We start from the raw sequence: 18715 nt of genomic DNA, 5'->3' as shown, positions 1-18715 counted from the left end.
TAGACTACTAAGAGCTGTAACTGCTTTCCTAGTCCTGGAGCCAAGTACAATTGTGGCCAAAGATATTGGCACCCTAGCACTTTTTTTCAAGTAACTTACAATTTTCCCTTAAAATGAGTTTACATTTACCCAAGTATTTGGTTCCCACAACTTGATTTTACTGCTAATATTACAGAACCTTTTAAAATGTTTTTTTCTGAACTTATTACATCCATTTAAATCAGAAAATAAACAGAAGGGCCTCCCGAGTGGCGCAGCAGTCTAAGGCACTGCATCACGGTGCTAGAGGCGTCACTTCTGGGCTGTATCACAATCGGCCACAATTGGCCCAGCGTTGTCTGGGTTAGGGGAGGGTTTGACCAAGGGAGAGGCTTTATTTGGCTCATTGCATTCTAGCGACTCCTTGTATTTTTTATTGATTTTGGGGGTGGATCAACTTTAATATTGCAGATAGATTGTTGCTTCCATCAAGGTAATTGTCTGCATAATGTCCAATCCACCATTTCCAATTGCCATATATTTTTGCCATATATTTGCTATTTCACAAAAGTTCTGAACCTATATACATTTTACAGACCCGTATGTTTTACATTTGTTATCTTGTCGTTATTAGACCCACCCTTCAGTTCCATTCAACCCCTCCCATCTATCTCTTAACACCATCCACATTGTCACTACTTCCGCCGAAGTCGGTCCCTCTCCTTGTTCGGGCTGCGTTCAGCGGTCGACGTCACCGGTCTTCTAGCCATCGACACTCCACCTTTCATTTTCCATTTGTTTTGTCTTGTTTTCCCGCACACCTGGTTCACATTCCCTCATCAGACTAAATGTATATTACCCTCTGTTTCCCCGATGTCTGTGTATGGAATTGTTCTTTGTGCAGGGTGTTACGCTACAGGCTGGCTTGCGCTAGGTTTGTTTCAAACCTAGGTTTGTTTGTTTTGTTTAATCCGGTTAATGTTACCGTGGTTGTGCTTTGTGCTGCCTTGCCTGTGCCTTTGGGCCAGGGTGTATATTAAAGTTCTCCTGTTATCACCCATCTCTGCTCTCCTACGCCTGACTTCCCGGCAACCAGTTACTCACCCCGTTACAGAATTCCACACAATTAATGGAGTCAGCAGAAGCGGGTACCATTGTGGGGGTAGCGGAGCACGTCCGGGAGCATGCGGCAATGCTTCACCATCTCGGCGCGGTCATGGACCGCGTCATCCAGACTACGGACCGCTGGGAGAGACAGGGAGTCCCTCCAGCAGCCCCACCAGCACAACAGGGGTCTCCACTACTCGCCTCCCCTGCACCCAGTCCCAGGGGGATTCGTTTCTCCCTTCACGGGGAGTTTGATGGGACGGCGGCACGCTGCCAGGGGTTCCTGCTGCAGCTGGACCTGTATCTGGGGACTGTCCACCCGTCTCCTTCGGGACGTGAGAGGGTGTCCGCCCTCATCTCGTGCCTCTCGGGGAAAGCCCTGGAGTCTCCACTATGGTGGAAAGTCCAGACCAGGTCTCCACCGTGCGCATTCCCCCCGAATATTCCGATTTGGCCTCACCTTCTCTATGAAGAAGGCGACTCAATTACCACCCCATCATCGGGGGGGGATTGTGCGATAAACCCTCAGGTACACGCCACACTTCCCAGGAGTCACGTGTATCCCCTGTCACAGGCGGAGACGGCGGCTATGGAGACATATGTCTCCGAATCTCTGCGTCAGGGGTACATTCGGTCCTCCACTTCACCCGCCTCTTCGAGTTTTGTTTTGTGAAGAAGAAGGAGGGAGGTCTGCGCCCGTGTATTGACTATCGAGCCCTTAACCAGATCACTGTGAAGTACAGTTACCCGCTACCTCTCATAGCCACAGCGATTGAGTCAATGCACGGGGCGCGCTTCTTCACTAAACTAGATCTCAGGAGCGCTTACAACCTGCTGCGTATCCAGGAGGGAGACGAGTGGAAGACAGTGTTCAGTACCACCTCAGGGCATTACGAGTACCTCGTCATGCCGTACGGGTTCATGAATGCTCTGTCAATCTTCCAAGCCTTTGTGGACAAGATTTTCAGAGACCTGCACGGGCAGGGTGTAGTGGTGTATATTGACGACATTCTGATATACTCCGCTGCACGCGCCGAGCATGTGTCCTTGGTGCACAAGGTGCTTGGTCGACTGTTGGAGCATGACCTGTATGTCAAGGCTGAGAAATGCCTGTTCTTCCAACAGTCCTTCTCCTTCCTAGGATACCGCATTTCCACCTCAGGGGTGGAGATGGAGAGTGACCGCATTTCAGCCGTGGGTAATTGGCCGACTCCTACCACTGTAAAGTAGGTGCAGCGTTTTTTAGGGTTTGCCAATTACTACCGGAGGTTTATCCGGGGTTTTGGTCAGGTAGCGGCTCCCATTTCAAACCTAGGTTTGTTTGTTTTGTTTAATCTGCTTCATGTTACCGTGGTTGTGCTTTGTGCTGCCTCGCCTATCCCGTTGGGCCAGGGTGTATATTAAAGTTCTCCTGTTATCACCCGTTTCTGCTCTCCGGCGCCTGACTTCCCGGCAACCAGTTACTCACCCCGTTACACATATTGGATTTCTATTTGCCATATATTTTTAAACTGTGCTGTGATGCTTCACAAAAGTACTGAACCTTTCTATTCTCATAGTTTCTACAGATTGTAAAATGATTTATATTATTGATCGATTGACTATGACTTTTCAAATCACCCAGTATTGATATCTGCAGCGTTAGCTCCAGGTAAATGTTGCGATTCTTCAGCCTTTCCTGGACCTGTGAACAAAAACGAGCTACATATGGACAGTACCAAAATAAATGATCTAATGACTCTGCCTCCTCGCAGCAAAATCTTCAGAGCTGGGAAGATTGTATCCCCCATATATATAACATTCCATTAGCTGCAATCATTTTGTCTAATAATTTCAATTGAAAAATTCTAAGTTTTGAATCTGGTGTCATTTTGTGTGTCAATTCATAAACCACGTGCCATGGAATCGGTACAACGGAGATATCTTCCTGCACCTTTGTACTGGTAGTTTGGCCCACTCCTCTTGCAAACTGCTCCAGTTCTCCCAGATTAGAAGGGGGCCTTCTCCCAACTGCTGTTTTCAGATTTCTCCAAGTTTTAAATGGGATTTAAATCTGGACTCATTGCTGGCCACTTCAGAACAGTCTAATGTTTTGTATTGAACCCATCCTGGGTACTTTTTGAAGTATGTTTGGAGTTATTGTCCTGCTGGAAGACCCAGGACCTTTGACAGAGACCCAGCTTTTTGACACTGGGTCCAACATTGCACTCCAAAATACCTTGGTATTCTCCTGATTTCATGATGCCATGCACACGTTCAAGGAACCCAGTGCCAGAGGCAGCAAAGCAACCCCAAAACATCACTGAACCTCCTCCATGTTTGACTGTAGGGAAGTTGTTATTTTATCTGAAGGCTTCATTTTGTTTTCTGTGAACAACGAGATGGTGTGCTTTACCAAAAAGCTCTATTTTGGTCTCATCTCATCAAGATTTTGGCATGTTGAGGTGTGTTTTGGCTTGATGGGCTCCCAAATAATTTAGGAGCTCTTTTCAGCCGGTACAGGAAGCTGCCTTCTTTCCTGTTAAGTCTATCCCGTGATTGGTCTGTGAGCTGAGGAGTATTTCCATGGCATAAGCATACTTCTGGATAGATAACATGGCCTGGAGCACAAAGAACAACAACCCAGCCCAATGTGGGGAATATAGGACTATTGTGATAAGGGAACTACTCTAGTGGGTAGACGCCTTCTAGTGTTAATCTATGTAGGCTGGCGGTTTTTCCCCATAGGAATGAAAGGCCACAAGGGAATGCATTAAAAGTACATTATGATTCCTCCTGTTAAATCTCTCACTCACTCACTCACTCACTCACGTAAGAAGAAGGAATGCACATCTGATATTGAAGAGAGCTCTTACTACACATATTTTACTCTTTGTAATGTAAAGAGCGCCCCCCTCTCTCTCTCTCCCTCCCTCCCTCTCATATATACACTGAGTGTACAAAACATTAGGAACACCTGCTCTTTCCATGACATAGACTGACCAGGTGAAAGCCATGATCCCTTATTGATGACACTTGTTAAATTCACTTCAATCAGTGTAGATGAACGGGAGGAAATAAGTTCTAGAATGATTTTTAAGCCTTGAGACAATTAAGACATGTATTGTTTATGTGTACCATTCAGAGGGTGGTTCACCACCGAAAGGACATCCAGCCAACTTGACAACCGTGGGAAGCATTGGAGTCAATATTAGGAAGGTGTTTCTGATGTTTGGTAATAAATTTGTTTCCAAATGTTGTTACGTTGCAGCCTTATTCTAAAATTGATTACATCGTTTTGTTCCTTCATCAATCTACACACAATTCCCCATAATGACAAAGCAAAAAATTGTGTTTTAGAAAAAAAATGTTTTTCAAAAAAGTCAAGGGGTCTGAATACTTTCCGAATGCACTGTATCCTTCACTGGTTGTTACAACTCTCAGTGCTTGTGCTGCAGTAACATTTGTGACCAGAATTTGGCTACCATAGATTTATGAGAAATGTAATAGTTTATTTGGTATGTTAATTAATAGATGTTGACTTGTTCAGGGCAGATTAGGACAGCACAGTAGGCTAGGTCATGAAGTAAAAATATTTTTTAAATAAAGGGATTTCTACAGCCCCCTCCTCAAATGATAGGAGAGGAGGAATTCAGTTATTTTCAAACGGAATTCCTCCTCTTAAAACAATCAGTCACTACTTTGTCTGGTGATCCGGGATAAAATAGGAAATTAGATCATCATGTGCGCTGACTTAACCCTGCCGCAAGAGAAAGAGAAAGAAAAGCAGAGAAGAAAAAAAGGAGACACCATCTCACTCAGTCATTCTCCGCCACAGACTTTAAACTCTCATCTGCAAACCATATTAGGAAATGTGTGGTTGTCGTGTCACTCCAGTAGGCAGCCCACTATAGGGCGAGAGGCAACGAACAATGTGTATTCAGCTCGCCTTCGCGGCTCACGCCTACTGATAACTGTTGGACATGTGACTCAAGAAGGTCAGGTCAGGTCAGTCAGTCTCTGTCTGACACAATGGACGTTTAGAGAGAAAATTAAACAATAACCCAGTGCAACCTGTTCTGGTAAATCAGATAATTTATCCACAGACATTAAATAGGCGTAGATTTTCAGGCTTACTTCCCAGAATTACCTATTCAGCAAAAGCTTGTGTTGCCCCTATTGCCTTGCCCTAGGCCTCTCTCAAAGTAAAAGGTGTTTACAGATAACGGACATTAATTTGTTGCCATTGAAACAAGAGGCACAACTTTGTCAATTGGTGTAGCCTACTTTTTCTTGTAAACGTGCACTGGTTCAGGTGTTTCCCAATAGACCTCGGTACAAAGTTTACGTTTGTAGTCGGCCTACATCAGGGATGGGCAAAACTTTTGGCTCAAGGGCCACGTCGGGATTTCAAAATTCAATAGAGGCATGCACAGAATTTTTGGACATATTTGTTTGTCATAATCAATCAAATGTATTAAATTGAATGTTTTCCTCATCAATCTACACATAATCCTCCATAATGACAAAGCTAAAACAGGTTTTTACAAATTTTTGCTAATTTATTAAAAATTAAAAACTGAAATATCACATTTACATACAGTACCAATCAAAAGCTTGGACACACCTAGTCATTCAAGTGTTTTTCTTTATTTTTACTATTTTCTACATTGTAGAACAATAGTAAAGACATCAAAACTATGAAATAGCACATATGGAATCATGAAGAAACCAAAAAAAGTGTTCAACATATGAAAATATATTTTAGATGGCATTCACTGACCTTCAATGTGGCAGAATGTTTTTGGTACCCTTCCCCAGATCTGTGCCTCGAGACAATTCCTTTGACCTCATGGCTTGGTTTTTGCTCTGACATGCACTGTCAACTGTGGGACTTATATAGACAGGTGTGTGCCTTTCCAAATCCAATCAATTTAATTTACCACAGGTGGACTCCCATCAAGTTGTAGAAACATTTCAAGGATGATCAATGGAAACAGGATGCACCTGAGCTCAATTTCGAGTTTCATAGCAAATGGTCTGAATACTTATGTAAATAAGGTATTTCTGTTTTTAATTTTTAATACATTTGCAAAAATGTCTAAAAAAACTATTTTTGCTTTGTCATTATTGGGTATTGTGTGTAGATTGCTGAGGATTTTTTTTAAATTCCATTTTAGAATAAGGCTGTAACATAACAAAATGTGGAAAAAGTCAGGGGGTATGAAAACTTTCCGAAGGCACATTATCGTTTCTACATACTTTCTATTTAGTTTTAGAAATAAAAAAAATGGCATGGAGTGTTTTTTAACCCAAAATAATCATTTTCCCAAACCTCCTGCGGACCATAGCTTGCCCACCCCTGGCTTATATAGTTTATTTTACATATCTAGGCTACATTGTGTTGTCAGAATTTATGCGGATAATAAATAGGTCCATATAAGAAAATATTGATGAATGTGTATAGAGTTCAATCGAGTACAGGCTTAACTGAATGACAACAGAGACAGAATACAATATGGAATTTTATTGAATAGTTTGGGGTTGGCCTCGTCTCTGAGCAATGCTCCTCAGAGCCAGAAGCTGATGACAGGTTGCTCTATGCTGGCCTCGAAACCCCCCACTTGGAGAACGGGGTTCCAGTGACGGGCTTTCAGGTTATTATGCTGGTGGTGGTGGGGATGTGGAAGGTCATTGGAAGACTGTTACTGTAAAACATCAAGTGACAGACAAGGGGTGAGTTGACATAAATACTCCCTAGATTTATGCTCATTAGTTGACAGAAAGGGAAGTGATTATTGCACGAGTGCTCCCATAGGTTCATCAGCAAGTATGGCAGACTTGCCTTCGTGTGACATGCTCATTGGCTGAAGTTAATACGTGAATGACATTCCGCACACTTGCTAATGGTAAAGAGGAGAAGAGACGTGACGCTATCCTGATTAAGTAACATTATTAACATTACCATAAAAACACCTGCTTTGCTGATGGGGTAACATGGACACTCCCATATCAATACCTGCTATGCTTATGAGGTACCTTTAATAAACACTACAATGGATACCTGCTATGCTTATGTGCTACCTTTTATAAACACTACAATGGATACCTGCTATGCTTATGAGGTAACGTTATAATCATTACCATATAAATACCTGCTATGCTGATGTGGTAACATAACAGCTACCATACACTGTAAATACCTGCCATGCTGATGCGGTAACATAACAGCTACCATATAAATACCTGTTATGCTAATGAGGGAACATTATAAAACACTACCCTATAAATAGCAGCTTTACAGATGAGGTAATGTTATAGACTATACTACATAAATACCTGCTATGCTGATAGGTGAGATAGATGCAATATGAATTATAGAGTTTCCAAGATGAAGTGATGATCCATTCAGACCAGCCTTACTGATTGAACTTTCGCAACTACATTATATGTACTGATGAAAAGTACTTCTCAACAAGGAACTATGAAGATAGCTCTAGGGCTACAGTTTTTTCTGCAATGTGCTCAATAAATATTTAACAGCCATTCACACCTGCATTTACAGTAAGCCACAATATACAACCCAGTTCCTGTCCAATATATCACCCTACATTGGCCCATAAAAATGTTGTTGTCAGTTAACAAAACAACAGAGGCCACTTGTTATTCCTATAAGTAAACATTTCAATGGGCCTGCCTCTGATATAGGCACGTACAGTAGGCCTATAATGCAGTGCAACACAGGCAGGGTGCATATAGCATAGCGACATCCTGAGGAAGTAGTTTCCCATAACAGTTTCCCATAACTTACACTAACGACCCGTCAAAGGCGGCCATCTTGGACGCAGTGTTGTGTTGTTGAGTTTATGGGGGTGCATTTGAATGTCTCCGATCAACTTTGACCAATTGGCCTAAAGTAAAAATATCACAATAAGCAGTGGTGGAAAAAGTACCCAATTGTCATACTTGAGTAAAAGTTAAGATACCCCAATAGAAAATGACAAAAGAAAAAGTGAAAGTCACCCAGTAAAATACTACTTGAGTAAAAGTCTAGTACTTAAGTATCAAAAGTAAAAGTATAAATCATTTCAAATTCCTTACATAAAAAAACACCACTTTTAAAATGTTTTATTATGGATAGCCAGGGGCACACTCCAACACAAACTAAGCATGTGTGTTTAGTGAGTCTGCCAGATCAGCGGCAGTAGGGGTGACCATGGGTGTTCTCTAGATAAGTGCGTAAATTGGACAATTTCCCTGTCCTGCTAAGCATTCAAAATATACCAAGTACTTTTGGGTGTCAGGGAAAATATATGGTTTCAAAATTACATTATTTTCTTTAGAAATGTAGCGAAGTAAAAGTAAAATATGTGGTGAAGTAAAAATATAAATAGTGAAGTAAGGATGCCACAAAAAAACTACTTAAGTTGTACTTTAAAGTATTTTTACTTAAGTACTTTACACCACTGACAATAAGTGATGTGAAACAACGATTTAAATATACGCTTTTACGCTCATTCCTCAGAATGCAAAAACAACATTTCCTTTTGGGAAGGGACAAGGATGTTTAGGGATTGGCTAGCGGCCAAGCGCAGGCCTGTTGTGCTTAGTATTCTACTGAATGGAGTGTTTGGTGGGGCGAGCGGGAACCTTAGGTTTAATTTTTTGAAGACATCACAGGGGTATACTACAAAGCAGCATCAATGGAGTTAGCCAGCTAACTTTGACAAACAGCCAGAAATAACTATTGATTTTCGGATTCATTAAGAAAGCTTAGATATGTGTTTTTGGTTGTCAAGTCAATTAGACCATACCCATTTCAAGCTTATCCTTCTAAAAAATAAAAAGTTATTTCAGAATATTTAGATATTTGGCTAACTCATTGATTCTGATTTGAAGTACACTCTCTGGACTGGGACTGGGCATTGTTATCACTAAATTCAATAGAAACCGATTGAGGGTTTGAGGGGCGGGGGGAGATTAAGTGGTCACACACACTCAAGCGCATGCACAAGCACACATACACACACACTCTCTCAATACTGGCAAAGTGTTCTAATTACTAGGTTATCCTGCATGGCTAACTGGTAACCTGGCATACATGGTTGTCCTCAACAGACCTTGGTGGTCAGATTCAGTGGAAGCCTGGGTCTAACTAGCTCTCACAGTCTCATGTCAGAATTAGACATTCATCCGTGTTTTTCAAATGTAAAATTTCTAAGTTGTTCCAACGTCAAATTCCTATGTGTTTAAGGTTACTTAACTACACATTTTTAAGGTTAGGGTTAAGTTTAGGCATTAACTCCGAGATTTTAAGGTTGGGTATTAACTCCGAATGGTTAAGGTAAGGGTTAAAGTTTGAGATAGGCTGAGAACAAAACTCTCAAAAACAAGTTTATATTGCTGGATTCGAACATGCAACCTTTGGAACCAGAGGTTCAAGGTCTACTTGAAGGTAACAGCGCTCAATGTTGCCCCTAGTGGCCGGTTTCCACGTCATGTCCAGACGTCCTCAGACATGGAGAGACATCGAATACTGACTTGTATCAAGGGTGACCTGGCTGCACTCAATACCAATATCCTGTATTACTATATTTTAAACAACAGGTGGGTCTAATCATGGATGCTGATTGGTTAAAACCGCATTCCAGTCGGTGTCTTTTCCACAAGTTATCACCGCCTAAAATCTATGACGTTGAAATGCCTATTTACTCTGTTTCATCTGATTGCGAAATCCGCTATCTCATCAGCTCAGCAATTTATATGCTAGAACTACACTGTAAAAAGCATCTAGACATGATCTCCCATTTATTTTAGACTAGCATTTGGTTTGCAACAGCAAAGATTTGTTGGCTGATCAATATGAGCTTGTGACAACTGTACAACTCTAACCCTCAAAGTGTTCTCTAACCTCTCTCCAAAAAAGTAGTGTTTGTTAGTCTTAACAGGCTGTTGATGGGTAGGGAAGTACAATTAATCATTTGAGATCATTTGAATGTCATTGATTATCTCATGAGTGTGTGTATCTTCACACTTCACACATTAATCTAAGTCATTCTTAATCACCTGAACTAGTGCCATTATGCTCTGGTCAAATGTACATTCCGTTTTGTTCTGCAAAGTTGCAATATATTGAGGTTTTTCCTATTATTTCCCAAAAGCCAAGATGTCAGATCAAACTTCTACTTGTTGAGAACTGTAAGTAGAATTAATAAAAGCGTGGCGGATGCTCTGATTGGATAGAAAAATGGAAAATGGATTGGGATAAAATCTCCCATTCACAATGTTTTTTTTTACAGCTCATTTGTTCCCTTCTGTCAACAATCTCAGCGTGTTCTTTTAGCACTGATGTCCAAAAATGTATTGATGGAAACATGAGATAACAGAATACTGGATTGTTGTTGCTACCGTGGGTGTCAACTCAACTCATTTTATCTACACAACGTCTTGTTAACATATTGTTCCACTAAAAAGAGCCCCTGTGTGGTTCTCAAAAAAGCTTCAATCTCATTATCTTTTGCTTCAGAGATGCAGGAAGTGGCTGCTTGGAGCTGGAAACAAAAACAGAGGTTACTGACCTCCTTGATATGACTGTAGACACGGTGTCATGACGGATTTAGCCACCCGTCGCAACCCGTTTCAACCAGCAAATACTCTGGTGTGAGTTTCCTGAAAGCTTCGTACCACTAAGTTCATCTTTCGCCCATTGCCTTAACCCCTGTTTTTGGATTGTCAATTCACAGCCTTCCTCTTCTTCTTCTTTGGGATTGGGTTGGCGGATCGCATGAAACATTTGTGATACAAAAATAAAAAGGAAATGGTGAAAAGGAAAAAAAATTGCACCACCAACTAACGCTACACCTGTATACCACTATTTCATAGAAATAAAATCACCACCCCATTCCACTACTTTGACCGTAACTGATCCTACACCAAGCCAACGGCCTGGGAGGATGGGACAACACCCCTCAACACACCGTGTAACTCTTCTGAAGTCAAATCTCGTATACCCAAATACTTCTCTGCAGCTGCCACCACAATATCTATCTTCTGTGATTCACGTTCCATTTCCGCGGTACAGTTGATAACCATTGCTATAAAACACTAAAAAGCCGACCTTACTGAAGCATAAAGGAATTGTTGCCCTATTCCTCTGTGCTGGCACAAATCTACTACTCCCTGGGATCCTTTCAGGCTCCCTCACCCTTGACCCATCCTCCTCTACTTTCTCCACTGCCTCAGCATATGATACCTTCTGCACTACTCTGACTCTGGCAACCTCAACCTGCCTCTCTCACGCCTGACACTTCCGATCCCCAGCAACATGAGCACCCCTACTGTTGACACACACAACTTTATACACGGAAACTGCACAATCCTCTGTCCCATGTCCTCCTGCACACTTCCCACATCTTGGAATCTCCCTCCTACATACTGCTGTGACATGACCATAAAAGTAGCACCTGAAACACTGCAGTAGATTCGGCACAAAAGCTCTAACATGATAACTGATATCCCAGCATGGCTTTGTTTGGCTAGAGACTCTGACTCAAAACACAAAAGGACTGACAGTGACTCCTCTGTTCCACCATGCTCCCCACCAGGCCTGCATCGCGCCAAATGGCAGGCGTCACAAACACCATGAATTTTCAACTTCAATTCCTCCACCTCCACACTTAACGCTACCCCAGAAATCACTACTTTCAATGGTGCCCTGTTCCTAAGAGCAAATCAAGAAACAGATCTTGACCCAAGTTGCGTGACAATTCACATCCTAGCCAGTTCTGCTCTGTTTCATTGGTAGAGCTGAAATCATGTTAGTTTAGTGGGTGGGTGGGTATGGTAGATGGTTCATAGCGTCATCGGTGCCTAATAATAGTTCCACTGTGTACTGTAAGGTACTTTGGTGGGTGTGACTTCCAAAACTTAACAGTTCCTGCTGGGCCAAACCCAGAATAAACAGGGGCGCACTGTTCCTCTCTGAAACACACACGCACATACACACGGAACCATATAGCGTTTTCCATCACCTCAGCTCGAATGCCCCCCAACATAAAAAGATGAAAAAGAACATAGAAACTAGGGTAAATAACCCTGATTAGCAAGAGGCTATAGATGATGCAATGTACTGATGGGCAGTAGTGGTTTTCAGATGTTGCTATGGCTATTGACCTAGGCTACTGCAGTTTGTTGTCTGAGTCACTGTATTGTAAAAAAAAAAACAATTGTGTATTTGTTTTAATTGAAAGAGCTAGGCTAATGGCCTAATTGGGGAGGCAGGGTATCCTAGTGGTTAGAGCGTTGGACGCAAGTTCAAACCCCCGAGCTGACAAGGTACAAATCTGTCGTTCTGCCCCTGAACAGGCAGTTAACCCACTGTTCCTAGGCCGTCATTGAAAATAAGAATTTGTTCTTAACTGACTTGCCTAGTTAAATAAAGGTCAAATATAATGTTACAGTGAATGTGTCCATAATTATGTTATCAGTCATTTACTTTCTATTTGTTTATGACACACAGTGACTGAGGTGTTATCCGTCCTTGTCCTCTTTATCAAGTCAATGCATCTTTGGTTATGTGTGCATTTATGTATATAGTCTATACCAGCATTCCCCTATAGTAAGCCCTAACATTGCCTCCAGGTACTATTTGTCTTGGCTTTGTATTTTCTCCTCTTTCTCTGCTCAAAGCCCTATAGTTTTCCCCTTATCCCCTTGTGCGCCTTTCACTCAGTCACAAACACACACACACATTTCTCCCACCTTTCACTCACACACTCAAAACCCCCTCAAAGACGCAAATGCTCGTCCACTTGCATAGTAGGCCGGAGGCGCGCCCACGCTGTTCATAAGCGCAGCTCGAAGGCGTCACCACATTAAAGTTGAGCGGATGAGTATCACACACGCCGACGAGGAAAGCACGAGTTTTTAGTTCCGAACAGTCATAAATATCCTAAATTGTGCCACGTTCTTTTTTTGTTTTAGTCCATAAAATACATTACTGGAATGTATCGTAAATCTTGAGCAGGCAATGTCAAACGAAGCTTTGGGTCAGAATTGTTATGTTTTTAAACGAGACGCGCATTTTGGTTGATCTTATATATAAGTATTCCAATAATTGAGAAAACAACCGTGCTGAAGCAGAGACCGTTAATTTGCATCCAGTCAGTTGTGAAGACGGGCACTCTTCTTTGAAGCGCCACAGGACATCATTTGCATGAAACTGAAGCCAGGTAAAATGCGTAATTGTTTTTCACTCTATTGAACTCAAGGGATTTTTCAGCCCGTTTTGGGATTTCAGTTGATGGTACGGACCACAGCTGGCTCCATGTGATCTACAATCCCGACACCCTGTTTAAACGTTTAGAAAGGTAAATAGTCGTGTATATCTTGCTCATATGAAAGCCAAAGTCAAATTTTTCCAAAACCATATAGCGAGGCATATTTGCGTTTAGACTCACTCAAGGCAAAATGATGGGACGTGGTCTCTGTTTGAGTATGATATGTTGGATAAAATAATAAAGACAAGACACCAATGTCAATTTCAATAGCCTTGTTTAAGCATTGTACAAATCCCTACACACGGAGCTGGGGAACAGCCCAGCTCGTCGATTACCTATCAACCAGATTCAGTAACAGTCTCCACTGTCATGTAATGTAATTGGAGTCATGAGAAGGGAAACTGACAAACCAATTTCATGTGACTATTACTATTTTTCAGAATGAAAATTATTCGACGACGATGGCAATTTTTGTGGCATTTCCAAAGTACATGCATTTACCAATAAATCAAGTTGCCTTATCCTTTGGCGCATATTGAATGTGTTAGAATTTGTGGAGTCATTGGAACGTCAATGTGCTGCTGACTTTTCCATGGTTCATAATCGGGGCCATCTAGTAAAGACGCTCTTACTGAAGGGAAAACCGCGTATGTCCTCGGTGCATAATGGCATTTCAACAACTGTCCATATTTCCCAGTCTGCACAGACACACAGACCTTACTGTCTGCCACTAGGGCAGTACAGTACATTAGATAATATCCTCTGGGATTTGTCACATTGCTCTATTTACTCATGGGCATTCTCGATCCTATTAAAAAGCACTGTGCAGAAAAATGCAGCCTGACCACATTCTGAACATAGTTACCATCGGCGTTACTGTATGTGTACATGTTCACCTGTATCTGCTATCTACCAGTTTGTAGACATGCCAAAAGAACTGAACATATTTACTGTGGAAAATTACTCAACTTGTAGCCTGGGGTGGGGTGAGAAGAGGTCTGTTTTTGTGTGTGATAACACTTTCTGATGTCTAGGTCTCTTGACATCTCACCAAAGCATGCAATTTTTTTTTTAGGAGGATAAATATTATGTGTGGCGGGGTAGAAAGCGAAGCTGTTTCCTGAGAAGTGGGCTTGCCTAACAATGGCCATCATCTTGGCACAGTCGGCGGTTCGCAGTCAAAGCAACATCTGAGGGAGGCTGTAGGATATGGAGAGAATGGCAGAGAGAAGGGGGGGGGGGGGGGGGAAGAAAGTGCCTAACAATGGCTGGGGCCGTACAGCTCACAATGTGCCAAGAGGAGAGTGGTGTTTTTGGGACATTCTTAAGACAATGTGAGAGCTATGTCCAGCTGGTGACGCTTAACCTCCGTTAGACAGTCCATTGTTTGGGTCTCATTGGCTCTTATGTAGTGTCTAGTTGTAACACAAGTCTGGTCAAGTCAATGCTATCAATTCTAGAACTTGCAGTAAGTACACATCAAATCACTTAAGATATGTATTGTAAAAAAAAAAACTTTTTGTCTTCTAAGCCTACAGATCATGTGCTCGGGGTGGGGGGGGGGGGATACACCTCCACTGGATTGTCATTTGATTTACTGTTTTTCCAGCTCAGCAGCTCGGTTGAGCTGGGTTTATTAAGATGAGGCACAGTAACTGTTAAATATTTGATGGTTCTGTACTGAATCTAGTGAGTGAATATTGATTGACTGTTTTATTGCTGCACCTGATCCTGGGCTGGCTCTTAGTTCATTGTGTCCTAACAGTCCCCTTTAACTACTGACACGTGTCCACTCTGCATAATACGCTTAAAAGTATAGTTCGCCTCTCAACAACAACAACAAAAAATATATATTTATTTTTAGTAAAATCTCTCGAGCCGTGTGTCCATATTCCACATTATAACTTATGTTATTGTGTTGGCAATTCATGTGTCTGATTTGTGGTAATGTATTTAACTAGGCTGCAATTTGTCTTTCTCTGTATTCCAGATCAAAACGTTGACTCCAACTGTACTCGATTCAAAGAGAAAGTGGGAAATACAACTAGGAAAAGGACTGAAGACCACGACACCTGTGCCACATCTACCACTAACCCCCCCTTGACCCCTTCAAAACCCACCCTCCTATCCACTATGTCTCTCAATACCTTCCACCTGATGGAGACCCTCAAGAAATCCCCGGCTGCTTTACACCGCCGTTTCCGCCGCGACCGCACAGAGTCCCTCTCCCACGGCGATCCGCTATTCAAGGTCCACTACCTGGGCACTGAGAAAATCTTCTCCCTGGATCGAGAGCAGGCCCAGGATGCCATAGCCCGTCTGCTCGATGGGGCCGCAAATGGAAAGAAGCTGAGCAAAGACCACGCGTTAGTTGTTCGTCCACGCTATATCGAAGTCAAAGAGCTCAGCACAGGACGCCAGCTCACTAAGACGTACCTCCAGGACATCGCCTACTGCGCGGCCGACGCCACCAGACCCAACGTGTTTCTGTACATCTGTAAGCAGCGTGGGCAACAGCTGCAGTGCCGGGTGTTCTGGTGCAGCCGGGCAGAGCGGGCACGGGACATGACGGCCTGTCTGGCACACTCCTTCCAGAGGGCACTGAGTGACTGGCAGGGGGATGGCGGAAGTACCGGCACACTGACCCCAGAAAAGGTTGGGGCGAAGGAGGGAGAGGATATGCCCACCACCCCTAATAGCTCCAAAAACTCCATGCTAACAGCTAGCTTAAGACGAGGTGAACATGGCCTGAGCACCTGACACACTGAAATATTCAACTGAAATCAATAGAAACAAACATTTTTAGGCAGGCAATCCCCTTACCGCCTATCAGTAGGGGAAACTTTCAAAGGGATCAATTGATAGTCTTCAGTTAACGCATGAATATGTATGTACCTGTATTTGCACATTTCACTGTCTTTTTCTTGAGAGTTGTATGTGATTAAAATCAAGCCCAGTCAGCACATTTAACACCCTCTCTCACTCCTGTGTCGGTTTGCAGTCCGTTGGAAGAAGAGGAGGTCCCTGTCTCGCAGTCCACTGAGTGCCATGATCAGGAAGAGATCCACCTCAGACATCTGGCACTGAGACAACCGATCCCCAGCGTGACACTAAACTGATGACACCCACAGAGACTAGTTACAGCACGTAGGGAGGGAGGGAAGAGACGAGGGATTGAAAGAACCCACCACTACTGGACTCAACAGGACTGAAGGGTGAGAGAAGGAGATTAGTGCTGGACTTTCTTTTAAATGGGACATTGCCTTAGTAAGTCTACAGTACAGTTCATGACTGAAATGAACATTTAGCCTACAAACCGGGACAGTTAATGACTAGCTGCCTTGGAAGACCTGGGAACAAGGCATTGGGTTGATGGTGTGGTACTGTAAGCTGTTTCCAGCATTCACCTCCGTTGCCTTGTGACTTGTTTTCACTGTTGGAAAGCTTCAATGCTAAACTGCTAATATCCATTGCCATTCCAAGGCACTTGTTTTCTAGTGGCCTTGCTACTCTAAACTGCCAGTTATGCTTTCGAAGAAAGGAGCACATGGTCTTGTGTGCCTTTTTTAACTAGGTAAGGATATGACCAAATATATCCCCCAAACCACAGTCTTCTCTCAATGCAATGCTGGGTATGGGCTGGAATGGTTGAAACTGGTTACAGTCATAGCAATGATGGTTGTTTTTTTTATAGTTTTAAAAAAATGTATTTCAATTAAGTTTTTGTTAGCTTATGGATCATCAGCCTGTACTTTTTTTTTTTTTTTAAGGGGTGAGGAACTTTGTTTGAGCTGACCCTGCAATGTGAGCTCCGTGTTGGTCTTGGGAGAGGTGTTACAAAGTGTGTGTGAGGATTCATGGGGCATAAAGGGTTCATTTGAGCCGACCATAGAAGAACATCTGCTGAGTTGTCGTAGGTACACAGTAGGCTGTGTTTATAGGCAGAACTGTAATTAAGGCTATAATACATGAGAACCCAGGGTTTATCGTGTGAATAACTCACGACTAAGACCCAACTTGGAGGATCAGGGAAACGGCCGTTAGGAGGATGTTATTCACGATAATTCCTGGGGCCTGATTGCTTTTATAAAACGGTTACCAATTTTTTTTTTTTTTTAAAGATGTGTTTTCATTCAATGCTATTTTAATGAGTACATTTGTTTTATTTCATCCTTCCACCATGACGATCTAGCCTGAGCAAAAGCCAGTTGTTAGTTCTGAAATAATTAAGTAGCTAGCCAAATGAGCTGGTCATCCAAAAAAGGTTGCCATGCAGGCTAGCTACTTTTCCTTTGCTAGTTAGCTAACTAAAGCTGACACTATCACATCAAGCAGCTGAAATGATGGCAAACTGTGCCTTTTAGTTTGTTTTACCTTTGTTTCTATTGCCATTTCTTTTGACATATCCATTGTTATGACCCTTTATAAATAAATTTTCCTGACTAAGAAAAGCTGTCAGTCTTGTCACTCGCAAGTATAACCTGCAACATCGTTGCACAGGTCGGGGGCAAGCAGCAAGATTTAGACAAACCCAAACTGTTGCAAACCAAATGCTAGCCTAGAAGTGTGGGGGAAATAATGTTTTAACACTATTTTACAGGAGAGACTAAGTTTATATATTGCCTGGCTGGGCTGTGGAATTCAAATGGAACTGTTAAATGGAAAATCAAATGATGATGATGTGGCCAGTCATTGACAGTGCATTTTAGTCCAAGACTATGCTAACTCTGTCTTCACAAATCTTCTGAATTTGAATGAGCCTCACGGCTTATATATATACTATAGATGCGATATCAACCTACTTATTCACACTAAATCCTCCCTTACAGGCGTTAGTGTTTGCTAGAAGTTTTTTTTCTTCTCATAATGATGAACCAGTTAGATGTATATTATTAGCAGTTTATCTGGAAAAATCACTAATCTGTGATCCTCCTCATTCCTCACTATTCCGGTGTGTGCAAAGTAGTAGTAATGTTTTTGTCACATATACCGGATATGTGTAGTGAAATGTGTTCCCCGGGTCAGATATAGTAGTTCAGCAGCCCTGGAGAAAATTAGGTGTAAGTGTCTAGTTCAAGGGCACATTGACAGATTTTTCACCTTGGCGGCTCAGGTATTCAAACCAGCGACCTTTCACTTACCTGCCCAACGCTCTAACCGCTAGGCTACCTCTGTTCCTCTGTGGGGCAGGAACGTTGGTTTGAACTGTTCGGGAACTTCTGTCGTGCTCCTGCATTCCGATGGGGACATTAGAGTTCACAAATCCTCATTGGCCCCGCCCCCAAACTCTCCTCTCTGTCTGGCCTAACCTACTGTAACCTCATGACTTTGCATGTTTCATAGCATTAGTGTTAGTGTGGCCCCAAGCTCAT

General features: G+C 42.5%; 1 protein-coding gene across 2 annotated transcripts; it reads left to right on the top strand.

The window, feature by feature from the left end:
* Window positions 1-12869: 12869 nt before the first annotated feature.
* Window positions 12870-17794, top strand: LOC110500571 (low density lipoprotein receptor adapter protein 1). 2 transcript variants are annotated; one of them, XM_021577983.3, is made up of 3 exons: window positions 12870-13295; window positions 15334-16080; window positions 16345-17794. In XM_021577983.3, the coding sequence occupies exons 1-3, from the start codon at window positions 13280-13282 to the stop codon at window positions 16428-16430; spliced, it is 849 nt and encodes a 282-aa protein (XP_021433658.2). In that variant the 5' UTR covers window positions 12870-13279; the 3' UTR covers window positions 16431-17794. The 2 variants fall into 2 exon arrangements, with proteins under 2 accessions (XP_021433658.2, XP_021433659.2); XM_021577984.3 differs by having other exon boundaries at window positions 12870-13433.
* The last annotated feature ends 921 nt before the right edge of the window (window positions 17795-18715 follow it).

Source organism: Oncorhynchus mykiss, chromosome 21 (assembly GCF_057628025.1).
Source record: "Oncorhynchus mykiss isolate SJ-2025 chromosome 21, ASM5762802v1, whole genome shotgun sequence".
Taxonomy (NCBI): domain Eukaryota; kingdom Metazoa; phylum Chordata; class Actinopteri; order Salmoniformes; family Salmonidae; genus Oncorhynchus; species Oncorhynchus mykiss.
This window is presented reverse-complemented; position numbering and strand designations above follow the sequence as displayed.